Source organism: Thermobia domestica, chromosome 10 (assembly GCF_964235325.1).
Source record: "Thermobia domestica chromosome 10, izTheDome1.hap1.1, whole genome shotgun sequence".
Classification (NCBI taxonomy): domain Eukaryota; kingdom Metazoa; phylum Arthropoda; class Insecta; order Zygentoma; family Lepismatidae; genus Thermobia; species Thermobia domestica.
The window spans coordinates 182670990-182684400 of NC_137463.1; the positions used below are offsets into that span (position 1 = coordinate 182670990).

Below are 13411 nucleotides of genomic sequence, written 5' to 3' on the forward strand. Positions count from 1 at the left end.
CCCGAAGCAGACTAGAGGCCCTGGGGTTAAGATACTCCTAAAGTCCCGAAGCAGACTAGAGGAGGGTCACCAGAAAACTGGTCTGAATTACCTTTGTCCATTCAATTTATAGGGTTCCTTGGGTGCTGCTCCGATGTCGTCTTTTGCTCCGTGGGAGAGGCTAGAAGCCGTCGTCTACAAGTAATTGTAGATCTATCTGGTGTGAAGTCATCTTGCCGAACCACGTGGTGGTGTTTGTAAACACTGACATATGGAATTGTTTGTTTACAACATCACATGGGATCTTACAATATTCAATTGACAACGTGCGGAAAGGGTGGAATGTTTATCAGTGCAGAACGAGAGAAATGTGTCACTATAATTGGCTGAACGTGTTGTTGCCACACAAACACTTCTTCTTGCATGATTGTTATGACCACTTGCAGGAAAGAAAAAAAACAGAGAAAAGCAACTGTCAGAAGGGACAAGTTGTATCAAATTAACTGTAAGATGTATTGAGATGTTGATGCGGAATGAAAATTTGTACAGTCACGAACATTAATAAATGGAGTCTGAAGCCATTATTTCTTATGGCTCCAACCTCCATTTATTAATGTTCGTGACTGTACAAAATGAATGTTTTGTCATGATTCCTAGGTCCAGGATTCCAATAAGAATCTGTCTTTATAAATGTGTATATATATATATATATATATATATATATATATATATATATATATATATATATATATATATATATATATATAGTACCAGTACTATTACTATACTACTACTGCTATTATTTTCTTTATTATTATTATTATTATTATTATTATTATTATTATTATTATTATTATTATTATTATTATTATTATTATTATTATTATTATTATTATGTTGTTGTTGTTGTTGTTGTTGTTGTAGAAAACGAAAGGTTTAGTAAATGATTTTAATATCAAAACCGTATGTGTCTGGTTACCTTCCTTCTTAATTCTCTTTTCTTCCTTTCTTTCTTTATTGGGTAACAAGACAAACCCCTGCCCAACCTCCTTGTTCTTACTTGAACCAAAGAAGGAAAAAGTGAGCATTGGTAAAAAAAAAAAAAAAAAAGGGGATAAGATGTGATGTTCTTAGAAACGAACAAGTTTTTCTCCCCTGCCAGAATTTGATCTTAGGGGAGGCTGTAGTAGGTAATCGAAGGTGATAACGAATCATCTTCTGCCCTCTTTCCGTACCATTCTTTCATGTTTTTTTTTCTTTCTTTTCACGCTGTTCCACCGTCTCATGAACTCTTCATTAAGATTGAAGTAATTAACTCTGTCAATACACAGTTCAAGAAGGATGTTGAAAAAAAACGAAAAAAAACCTGAAATGATGTATAACAAGGGGAAAATGAATGAGGATTTCTCCTTCAGGAAGGGGGGAGACACGGACAGGATTAAAAAAACAGGAAGAATAAAGAGAGGTGGGTAACGGAAAGAAGTAAATAAGAGGATAATCAAAGGGAGATGAATGATCAGAGAAAACATGGTGTAAGAAGCGATAAAGAAAAACAAGATAGGGATCAGAAAGAAAACAAAAGGAAAATTTAAAATCCAATTCTCGGAGACAACAAATCTAATTGTTTTGTGTGGTGCTGGCTCATGTAAATACAAAAATTGAATTCTTAGGAAAAAACTGATAAATTATGCATTGAGGATATGAGAATGAAAAAGAGAGGGGAATTCCATGATCTAGAAACAAATAGTAATAAAAAAGTACGGGTCACCGCACTAAGATTTCTCGCTCCAATTCCTTAAACTAAATCATGTTGTGCTGCTGTTAATAATGAAATATTTAATGTTAAATACAAAATTATAAGACATTTTTTGGGAAACTTCACCGAAATATAACTTATACCCGAAAGTTAACAACTGCTTCAAGATTTCTCCATAAGAAATGATTTACGCCATATATTATGGCTATTAATAAAATATTTGTTTATAAAATAATATTAAATTCGCATGAGTGGTATTTTACAAAATTGTCAAAAAAATCTCACCACAAAATTAAACTACTGCCGACACCAAAATGACATGTAAGCGAAGGTGAAGCTGCTTTTTGCTTGGTGAATCGGTAAACACTAGTTGTCATGTTAGGATAAACTAGCTTGTTATGCAACCCAAATTACAAGAAGTCCATGCAGTGTTGCGGCAACATCAGGATATCAATGAAAAGAGGAGCAGTCAGCAAAGAACTCATATAACATGGTAATTTTATTAGGCCTAAGTTTATTATTATTATACACAGATGTTTTGCTCGAAGTCTGATTGTATTTTGGGTAGGATTTAAGTTTAGTAACCCATTCAGAAGACGTGGATCTACAGCTTAACGGGAATCCGAACTACATGAGCTGTAGCCGAGAATCGAACCATGGTCTCCAACTCTAAAGGTGCGTAGGCCATCCATATAGCCACGAGGCAGCTAAAATCTAATTGTAGTCCGTTTACCTAGCTGAGATAGGAGTGGTCACTTAGGACAACAGGGTAGAAGTAGGTTGGACAGTTTCTTCTTCTATATTCTAAGACTACGCAGTTTGAAAACCTGAGAATTAGGAAGCTGGAGTAAAGAGAATACGTTGATAATAGGTGTTACAGATGCGAATATACGCTGAGTGATAACATACATTACTCAGATTACTTGAATTAGTGTAATGTCAATAAAACTCATTGGAATCTTATGGTGAAGTAGTAAGATTTTTAATTTTTATTTTATTTATTTGTTTTTACAAATGTGTATTTTAGTATTTAGGATTTAGATTTCTGGGCTTTCGGCATTTATGGCTATTTAGCCCGTCACGTATGAGGGATGACGTCCTTCGCGATCACACTATCCGGGGAAAGGAAGCAAGAAAGGATTGGGAAGGGAAGGAAGCCGCCTGGGACCTATAAGTTAAGTACCACCTTGCATTTGCCTCGTGTGAATGAGGAAAACCCAGAAAAACCTCAGCTGGCCTGAAAACGCATTTTAAACTTTCTCGACCAAATGAAATATATATTTTGTTAGCATTTCATGATCTCATATGATTATGAGCTAGTATATAACCCGGTGTGTCACAGAGGGTAATATTTTTTAACTTTTTCCTTCCTTCCTTCCTAACTTCCTCGATATTGAATGCAAATGAATAGCAAAAATATGCAAATAGAGAAAAAAAACAATTTAAATCCCTCCCTTCCACCCTACGGATATGAAATTCCTTAATCCTTTCCTTATTTACAGGTTAGGGAGCAAGAAGAATATTTATACAAAATTTTAAGTTTCTATACATTACATAGTTTCAGAGATCTGGAGAATAATAAAGAAATAGTATTATTTAGGCCCCAATCTCCCTTAGAATATGCAATTGTCAAACTCCGCCTTTGTTGCAGCCCAGAGTGAAAAAAAAATTGCTTTTCAAGGTTGTATGTCTAACAGTGTCGGAGATCAGGCGAATACGCAAAAAAATATTTAAGCTTCTCATCCTCCCTTGGAATACGCAATTAAGAAGCAAGGAGTACGTTTACACGAACTTTGAAAGTTACATCTCTAATAGTTTCAGCGGCGCAAAATGTCTTCAACATTGGGGAGAAGAGGGAGCGGGGGGATAAGACCGTTTATATTATTTTTATTAGCGATGTTCAAAATGTTTATGAAGTTGAAAAACAATGTTATGGAGGATGAGGGGAGCAGAGTTGTATTCAACATGTGGAGGTGGGAAGATTTGAGGCTTATCCTGGGGAAACATCAATTTCATCGCACTTTCCTTTGAGGCAATCAGACACAAATCATCACATTTCTCCCGAAAACACTCATTTCAAATAGGATTATTGCGGGGACTATCCCCCTCAGTACCCGGATGTGCACCAGTGAATAGTTTCGAATATCTGGCGAAAGGCAAAAAAAAAAAAAAAAAAAAAAAAAATCACTTAGCTCTAAGCGCCCGTTCCATCTACCTTTTGGATTGTATTTCGTAAAGTCCGTTTTATCTACAGCCTAGGGTGCAAGGAGGTATCTTCCTTCAAGGTTCTACGGATAGTAGTTTCGTAGTAATGTTGATGAGTAAATCAGTAAGTTAGTCAGTTAATTGACTCGTTTATAAATACACAATATATTCTTGATTATCCAGCCTAGTTCCAGAAAAAGGTAAACATTCGTAATAAAAGTAGAAATAATATTTTGAACGCTTCACTCGACTTAGCACCTACATAAAGAAACGAGTTTAACAAGGAAAAATAATCACCTATCAAAAACTGTTTTCAAAAACTAAAAATATGTAAATTTTGATTCTTTTAGGCCTACCTATTCACATTTGTATAATCATTTATCACTGAATAGAAAATCAAGGTTAAATCATTTATTTAAAAATTGGATTTAAATTTTACGTTAATATTTTGTTTATTTTAAAATTATATTGTTTATACAGTGTACATCATTTTTTTTCTATGCAATTAAGTTAGATATTATAAAATTCATCTTAAAATGTATACAATATTTTTAATACTTGCTCTTCCTTTCTCTATATTAACGTTTTATAACGTACCGGTTCTGTACAGTGCGTAAGACGTTATAACATTTATAAAATACTAATGTGTACTAAGAAATCAGGAGACATTAATAAGAGCGGGTTTTTGGTATATATAAAAAAAAGTGTTTTTAATGGTAAGGGTAGAGGAAGAAGTAAGTAATAATGGAACTCCGCCCTACTCTTCCGCCAAATTAGGCCAGCTACACAGAGAAAAAAAAGGTATGTGGCGTACGTAGAAACTTAGGTTACATGCATAAATCCTGCAGACTTTTATCTTAACATACGATTATAGGTAACATTCTCCACTAAACTGAAAACGTATATTTAAAACGCATCAAACGTTTTGTAATACTTTCTGTATAAATGTTTCATCTATACAGATGGATATATACATATATATATAACATATAGCTAACGTAAGTAATATACGGAAGACCAGTGGCGTATTTACGATTTTGTTTCGGAAGGGGCTTTGCTAACTTTCGGGGGGGGGGGGCTTTGCCTGAAAATGTGAAAATTCTGCAAGATATTCCATATACTTCAATATAGTAAGTAAGCCCCCCCACCTAAATACGCCACTTCGGAAGACTGTTAGATGTCAGACATCCTACAGAGACATGATGTAACATCTAAGCGGGGAAAAGACAGTATACGTATGTAGCATATGAATAACACACGCTCTGTACAGATTTCCCTAGTAAACTTATGGAATCCGTATATTTGTACCTGTCAGGCACAATATACAACTGTCCGGATAACATACTTTCTTAGTGTAGTCGGAAGTCTACTATATACGTATGTAAGTTATTCCTTGGTATTCAGTGTCGGTATCACTGTATTAAAGTTATATACTAAAAATTTAAAAATAAAACTTAGAAAGAGAATACAAAGATACCTAATAACGAATTGATTTTTTTGTCAATAAGTAACATAAATTATGTATACAACCCGAAGAAGGAAAAATATTGAATGTAAATAATTCTATTATATCTTGAAAATAAATATACAAGATATCTCGTATTAATGGAAAGACTTCATTAGAAGTAAGTTCATTTACTGTTTTTACTAACATCTCGTTATAGTTCTTAATAATATCTTTCTCTTTTTGGAAAGAGAACATAGGCTTTTGTTCGCCTGAATGGATTCTATTAAAGTGTATAGATAGCTCTCAGTCGTTTAGGAACTTGATGCCATCTGATTCCATTTTATGATCCATCAACAAATAGAAATGTATTATCCTCATACTTCATTCAATGATATTTATTAAAATAAGCAGATAATTCCCTATAGCGCCTTTCTTCCTTAAAAAAAAGGAGGCATATTCTCCTAATACGTTTATAGCTTTTGAGCTAACTATAATGATATTATTTAATAATTGGAACCTAAAATAGAATTAATCTATTCTTATTGACAACTTAAATTCTTTAAATGTACTTTTCCAAATCGAATGTAATTACTTGTTCACTTACCGTTCGATAGTTTACTGCTAGTAGTGAATAAATGAGGCTTTTCTTTATCCGTTATAACTATACAATGTTTACTGCTAATCTAAGAATGTACTTCTTAATGAAATGAGCAAGTTCTATGTTAATACTGATGTTAACAAGCATGAGTCTATCAAAACAGCACCAAAGTTCAGACTGTGTCATTTAGTCTATAAGCGTCATACAGTTTGTTTTATGCTACCATAATATTGGAATACTTTTAAACGCCTTACATTATGCAACCGAAAACATATTATTGTATTTACATTACATAACTTTAAGGATAAAATGCGTTTTTAATAAAATTTCAATAAATTTTTAAATTCTTTTAGTGTCTTAAACACAAAACATTTTCTATGTTGTTGTTATCGATTTTTTGCTGTTGCCTCTAATTTTCCACCTCCTTCACCAATCTTCTCCGCTTTCTTCAACCAGCATGATGACGTCGGTGTCATAAAGTTCAGGTTACGGCGGTAGATGGTGCTAGTGTATTTGGGCGTGTTGCTCCAATCTTACGGCTACAGCTTTTTCACATTTCCAGAAAATTTACCTTATGATGCCTCTTTTTTCATTTCTTTTATGGGAGAAGGGGTTTCCTCTTTCTCCAGTTTACTAGCCAATCATACCAAGAGACAGGCTTACTACTCCCGCTGAAATTCTTTTTTTTTTTAACCTCTTACCGTAGGGACCTCTTAAAAGAAATCACATGACCTCACATACGTACAACTCTCCTCCCCCTCTTACTTCTTCTTACTCTCTATCTACCCTTAATTTGCCTTCCCATTCCATCCCGTTTGGGTTCGTTCGCTGTCTCTTCGAATTTTATTGATGATTCTGTCCCAACTGTGACATTACAAATCGGCGCTTAAGGACCAGATGTTACCTCACTTTCCGTCCCTATTTTCCCCCCACGGACTACGCCGAGAAAAGGAGATGTTGGTAGTAGTAGTATTCTCGTAGGGAAAAAAATTAGGGACAGAGAGAAAGAAAAGAAAGTAGTATAACAAGAGACGGTCTTCACAAGAAATGGCGGGAAAAAAGGAATGTAACGCTCTACCGTTTTCTCTCCTAACTTGATAATTTCTTGGCTTACGATTCGGATTTGTTCTTATGCCAACTGGTCCACCAGCTGGCGTCGTTTCTCTGCTTCATAGAGAGAGAGAGAAACAAAGAGAGAGAGAGAGAACGTGAGGTTTAGAGGCTTGACAGCTGCGGAGCCAATAACGTTCCAACATATTTGCCGGTGCGGCTGCGATAGTGGGCTTGCCTGGAAAGGAGTGAGGAGGCGAAAGGTGTAGTAACCTTCCCAAACCCGAACCCCGAGAGGCAGAAGTAGGGGTTTTTGAAACTCTCAGATGAGAGCTGGAAAGAGGAGGATTTTGTGCCAAGTTGTAAGAGTGAGGGAGAAAAATATTTCCTTCGCATCCGGGGCCAAAGTGAGTTATTGGATGGATTTATTGCGAAGAAAAGTCACAGAGACTTGAACGCCAGTAATCCTAGGTTTTGTTCCACCATTTCCCTCCCGAAACGAACTTCTCTTTTTTTTTTCCCTCTCTTTCTTCGTTCTATCCACATCAGCCCCATTACATCACCAAGCTTGATAAAGTACGTCTTTTGTCAGCCTTGCTTTTGTGTTTCTAAAGACTGACGTAATTTTCACCTTCCCTCTGGTGGCGGTGTTTGAAACTACATCAGATACACCAGAAAGGAAACAGGTTGTTCCCGCGTTTATGTTCTTACTCTCTCTTAATCTAGATCTGGCACTTAATCTGCTATCATTTGTGTTTTTGACGGAAATATTTATTGCTCTATTATATAGTGACATATCTTGAGCTAATCCATAATTTCATTTGCTTCTGAATATCTTGACGTTTTAAGCCAATGATAGCTCATGAGGGAAGTCACGTCTGTAAATATTGCAGTTTTATTGCTACAAGCTAAAGGAAGAAAATTTACCTAATGTGGTAATTCTTGTAGGTAAGTTTTCTTCCTTTTGCTCGTAGCGATAAAATTATAATTCCTAATTCCTATAGGTAAGTTTTCTACTTTTAACTTGTAGCGATAAATTTTAATTCCTAATTCTTGTAGGTAAGTTTTTTTTTTTTTTAATTTAACTTGTAGCGATAAAATTACAATTTGTAATATGTGTAGGTAGTTTCTTCCTTCAGCTTGTAGCAATAAAATTACAATTTCTAATTCTTGTGGGTAAGTTTTCTTCCTTTACTTTGTAGCAATAAAATTGTAATTCCTAATTCTTGTAGGTAAGTTTCCTTTCTTTACCTTGTAGGATAAAATTATAATTTTTACCTATGTGACGTCTCTGGTAAGCCGCCACTGGTTTTAACAAATATAAAGTAGTTCAGAAAAGCCAAAAAGAAAAATATTCCAGAATTTAAAAAATATATATATTTGGGAAGAAAATATTTGCTTCATATTTATTCCCAAAAAATTACTTGCGATTACTTCCATGACATGCAATAGAACTCCAATTAATGGGACTAATTAAAACACAAAGCGATCATCACAAGCTGTAGGTTTCCAATTTTATTTCTTTTTCTTTATCCTGTTTCCTTTCTGCCTGAATCTGCAGACTTTGCTACACATCCCCTTGTTAGTCTTTTCGTATAGAAGAAGGCACGGTGGTTCAGTGACTCCATGGGATGTTTAACTGTCTTCGATGTTTCTGTACTCTCGTCATTGTCGAGTCCGGTAGAAATTTAACAGTGCTAGAAAGATTTGAAGTAAAGAAGAAAAAAGTGATACGCCCCTCACCTCTGGAACGAAGGATTCTTACTTTTATTCACTCAAAATGAGTTTCTGGTGGACAACATTGTACTTGTGTTTTTTTTTTTTATCTTGGTTCTTCCATATCCTCTCTCACGATCACTTCACTAATTATTTTATAATTATTCTCGTTCATTATTCATTTGTCTCCTTCAGACTACAAGTCATATACGTGGGACGTAAAACTAAAAATTTTAATTTTTGTTCTTTATCTACTTTACAACTCAGGTTAATTTAAGAAATGGGCTTTTAAATAACTTTTTGATTATTTAACAAGGTTGTATATATAGCCACAGAGAACAATTACACTCGACACATTAAAAATCAACAGTAATGAGAAAGGAATGGAAGGAAGTATTCATATCGTATGCCTATTTATTAAAGAGCTACCTTAAGACTCAGCGTTGGTCTATGGGGTAGTGTGCGCGCCTTTAGTTCATGGGGTCCGGGTACAAATTGTGCTGGCTGAGATTTTAACCTATTACTGTGCTTTGGATTTCACTTTAAAGTATAGGTCAAGTATCTTATAGCACCAATGCCGTAAAAAGGATGCTAAACTTTCTACATTTTTCATGTCGTCATTTCATTCGTTATTATTAACACAGTCTGCCTCATCCTCTGGACATAATAGTGGAACGTTAAAGTAAAATAAAAAGTATCATCTTGGCATTTATCTAATGGAACTGAGGAAGAAATCTGGAAGAACCTCAGTGGAGAAGATCAGAAATGGATTAAAAACCTTCTGATTGTGAACTTTCTATTTCAAGTGTACTTACTTACTTACTGGTCGGCGCTACAGCCCTTGAAGGGCCTTGGCCTCCCTAACCACTCTCCTCCATTCTTCTCGATTCTCTACTTTTCTACTCCAGCCTCTAATTCCTAATTTCTTTACATCCTCTTCTATGTCGACTCTCCATCTTTTCCTGGGCCTGCCTCTTCTCCTTCGACCGTCTGGTTTCCCTACAAACACTTTATTAGCAGTTCTACTTTCCTGCATGCGCTGCACATGTCCTGCCCATCTTAGTTTTCCTTGTTTGATTCGCGCAATTATATTAGGTTGGTCATATAGTTCTTGCAATTCTAAATTCGTTCTAATGCGCCATGCGTTATTCTCCCTTATTGGTCCATATATTTTTCTCAGGATTTTTCTTTTCCATCTCGCTAGCCATTCCTCCTCTCTCATGTTTATTACCCAACTTATTCCAAGTGTACCCTCGGAAAATATGTGAAACATACTTTTGCCCCACCCTCGCCTCCCCTTTAGGAAGGAAACCTTCCCTTTGCTTTCGGGAAAGAACCTTGTTCGCTTCCAATTATTGAAAGATCTCTCCCACAGCAACTTATCCCTCCTCTTTTGAGAGAGGTATGGAAAAACACAAATCGACAGTAGCTCCAGCAGAGGCATACTTGAAATAGAAAGGGTCTAGCCTTAGTTAGCATCGGTATTTTTTTCCTTATTTCTCTAGTGTGTGTCACAGAGGTGTGTGCATCATCTTTGATTTCTCACACTTAAGTACTTCTCAAGGTTCTAACCATCTGAGATAAACAAAAGCTGAAAAACTATAGGAACAAGATGAATTTATTTTGCTGTTATTAGCATTTATTATTATTATTCATCTTCACATTTAACCGGCTGAATCATATTTCACATATTAGCAGTTAGGAGTATATCTCTATACATTTGCAGTGCTATTACCGTTTTCAGAATATCAGCTAAACGTGGTACATAATAATAAAATTGGACTCTATAGCAACCTAGCACATAGAAAACGCAATGTAGCAAAGTGGTCAGTTTTTTGAAGTGTTTATCACCGCGAAATGTTACTGCCCACCAATAAATATACCGTAAAGTCGGGCCGTCAATCTCCTTCACATTATTATAATTATTATTAGGATCACGCTAATAGGCCTTATAAGATTGTAATTTAAGGCATCCGTCCGTTGCTCCACAGAAAACTCCTGAACGAAAGCGAATTTTTTAATTCCGATCTTTTTCGTTAACAGTTTCATGGCTAATGGTAACTTCAGCGGTGCCTATTCATTTTCAAATCTCTTTCGGAATCATATATATATGTATTGTTTTGTATTGTTTTAAAACATATATTTAACATCTATTACAGTTGGTTTTTTTAAATTATTCAGTCGTACATGCATTGCGAAACAGGTAATATGTGTTTTTAGAAAGAGCTCATCAATTTGGTGGAGTTTCAGGACGCCATCTGTTTAGTCTTCAAGAGTTTTGGGATTTTAGGATTTTAAAGGTAAATTTTAGACTTTCAGTCAAACAGCTACTACATCATCACTGTTTATCCTGGGATTTTGGTCCGTTATATCATTCTCTTCAGAAAAAAAAATCTTCCAGATAGTTTCCATTTTCCTCGAATTCCTCTTTCCAGGTATCTGATATGACATGCGAATGGCGCTGTGTGGAAGGTTACTTTATTCTAAAGAGAATGAGGTACGAACCGAAATTCTAAAGTAAGTAGTAATGGTAAAATAACTGATTGTCTGAAAGCCTGAAAATCCCAAAAGAGTTATAGTATGATACTATTTTGCGTAATTCTCTTTACTCTCTTTACCGAAGATGATGATGATGATAATGTATATTATTATTATTATTATTATTATTATTATTATTATTATTATTATTATTATTATTATTATAAACTTTGCTATGCACAAATATGGTAAATCTTATGGAACGGCTAAATCAGAAAATTTGGTAAGAGCGCGAAACGGTTTCGTAATATGGACTCAGACTCTAAGAATGGATTCCGTCGTCTCTTTCATCCTCAATTCAAAAAGGAAGTGATACAAAGTTTCTGGTATCGAAAGCATTAGTAAAAGTACAAAACGACTTGGATTCTCTATGTTGTGGCATTGCGACGTTAGAGATAGTTTGTAAGTATCCACCCTTGGATCCGACCTATAAAATTAAAGTGATAGTTATTTTTCTAGCTTTTTAATCATCATTCTAGTATTTATCTTCTTTCACCATCTTTATCTTTCACCTCCTTTAGTCTATGAGATATAACTTGTCTCATCCGTTACTAATATCATATATAACAAAGCACCAACACGAATTAATCATATTAATGACAATGGGAATATCGTGTTAAGACAATTTTGTAAGAATTTGAGGTTTCGTGTTAACGTGGACTCCAAACAACGAGCCAGTGCTTGAGTCTGGTGAAATTCACGAGTTCTATTCCCGGCGGTATCATTACTCAAAATCAATCCTCATAATATGGACCATTCTTCACCACACAATCTCCCCTCCGAGAGAGCTGGATTACAGAAAAACAACATGAGAATTAATAAGGATAAAGCAGATAATAAAGATTGTATTTGTGGGTTTTTAAGAAGTTATTTTTAGGAATGAAAGTAAAACGAAATCTCACTTTGTTCAGGAAGAAAAATCACCATTTTCGAATTATTTTTGTAGAAAAGTCCTCCTAAATGCTGAATATATGAAGAAAGTTAATAAAATTATTTCCGAGAATCAACATTTGTTTGTGTATAATTTGATCAGGAAATTAGTATTAGAGAGAAACCAAGGATATAAGTTACGTTTGAGATCTACGCATATAACACTGTTTATACAATTTCTTCCTAACATCTATGCAGTGATGTGGCGTCTGAATGCGTTGTTCGACTTAAAACTGTTGGGTTTACGAACGGGTTTGATGCAACTTCATTTTGATTATATCATGCAGGTTCTTAATGAAATTTACTCAATATTTGGATGAGTTTATTAAGAGACCAAAAACAAACACAATGATATCTTGGAATCAGGCTCGTAGCCAGCCTAGAAATGTAGAAGGACCGGTAGAAGCTAGGGGTTGGCCCCCGTGAATACAAAGTTAATCCGTTTCAGAACCCAAATCGTCAGAGATCCAAGGCAAATTTCCCCTTTAAGATAAGAGAAACTGAATTAACTTGATCTTATATCCTGCGAATTCTAATTTCCAAATTATTTTAACAATAAAAATACTAGATTTTGAGGTAACATATTAAGATATTTAAATAAAAATGTAAATTAATAAAGTTAAAATTATAAAACCATGTATTTACTATAAGAAGGAATGTGGAACCCGGAGGAGGACAGAGATTATTGTTTGGAAGACTAGTCACCTTCCATGATAACGTCAGGCATGAGTTTCAGATTATTCTGGTATTTGTATTCTTGTCTGGGTCTGTATTCATAACGTGCTGGCTTTCGGATTCTGGAGCAAAATTTGCTGATTTTTGTTTTAGTTCAGATTCTAAATTATTCGATACGTGTTTAGCGTCAGTTTCAGCATCGAGACTATTTCAGGCATAAACCTACAGCTTTAGTGGGATCCGAACTGCATGAGCTTCAGCCAGAAATCAAACTCCAAAGTATTCAAGTACTAAGACTTCCAGATTCGGAGGACAATACTGTATAGTTAAAATATTGAAAATAGAAACATCTTATTTTATTTGAAAGTTACTAAAACCAGGATGAGAAGTGAAAACTAATTTTGCATTTACCAAAAATATTAGTGAACAGGTGTTACAGTTATTCATACAAGATAAAAGCAACAAAGATATTGCAAACATCGATAAGTGTTTGAAACAAAAATCTTTGTGGTTTACG

At 34.8% G+C, this 13411-nt stretch overlaps 1 protein-coding gene across 1 annotated transcript; it reads right to left on the reverse strand.

Moving 5' to 3' along the window:
* Positions 1-9583: 9583 nt before the first annotated feature.
* LOC145661701 (uncharacterized) lies at positions 9584-9973 on the reverse strand. Its single transcript, XM_081727032.1, has one exon. It carries the CDS (start codon positions 9971-9973, stop codon positions 9584-9586), a length of 390 nt encoding a protein of 129 aa, XP_081583158.1.
* Between the last annotated feature and the right edge of the window lie 3438 nt (positions 9974-13411).

Coding starts and splice junctions, on each gene's coding strand:
- LOC145661701 (XM_081727032.1), bottom strand. CDS start 9,973: ATGAGAGAGGAGGAATGGCTAGCGAGATGGAAAAGAAAAATCCTGAGA.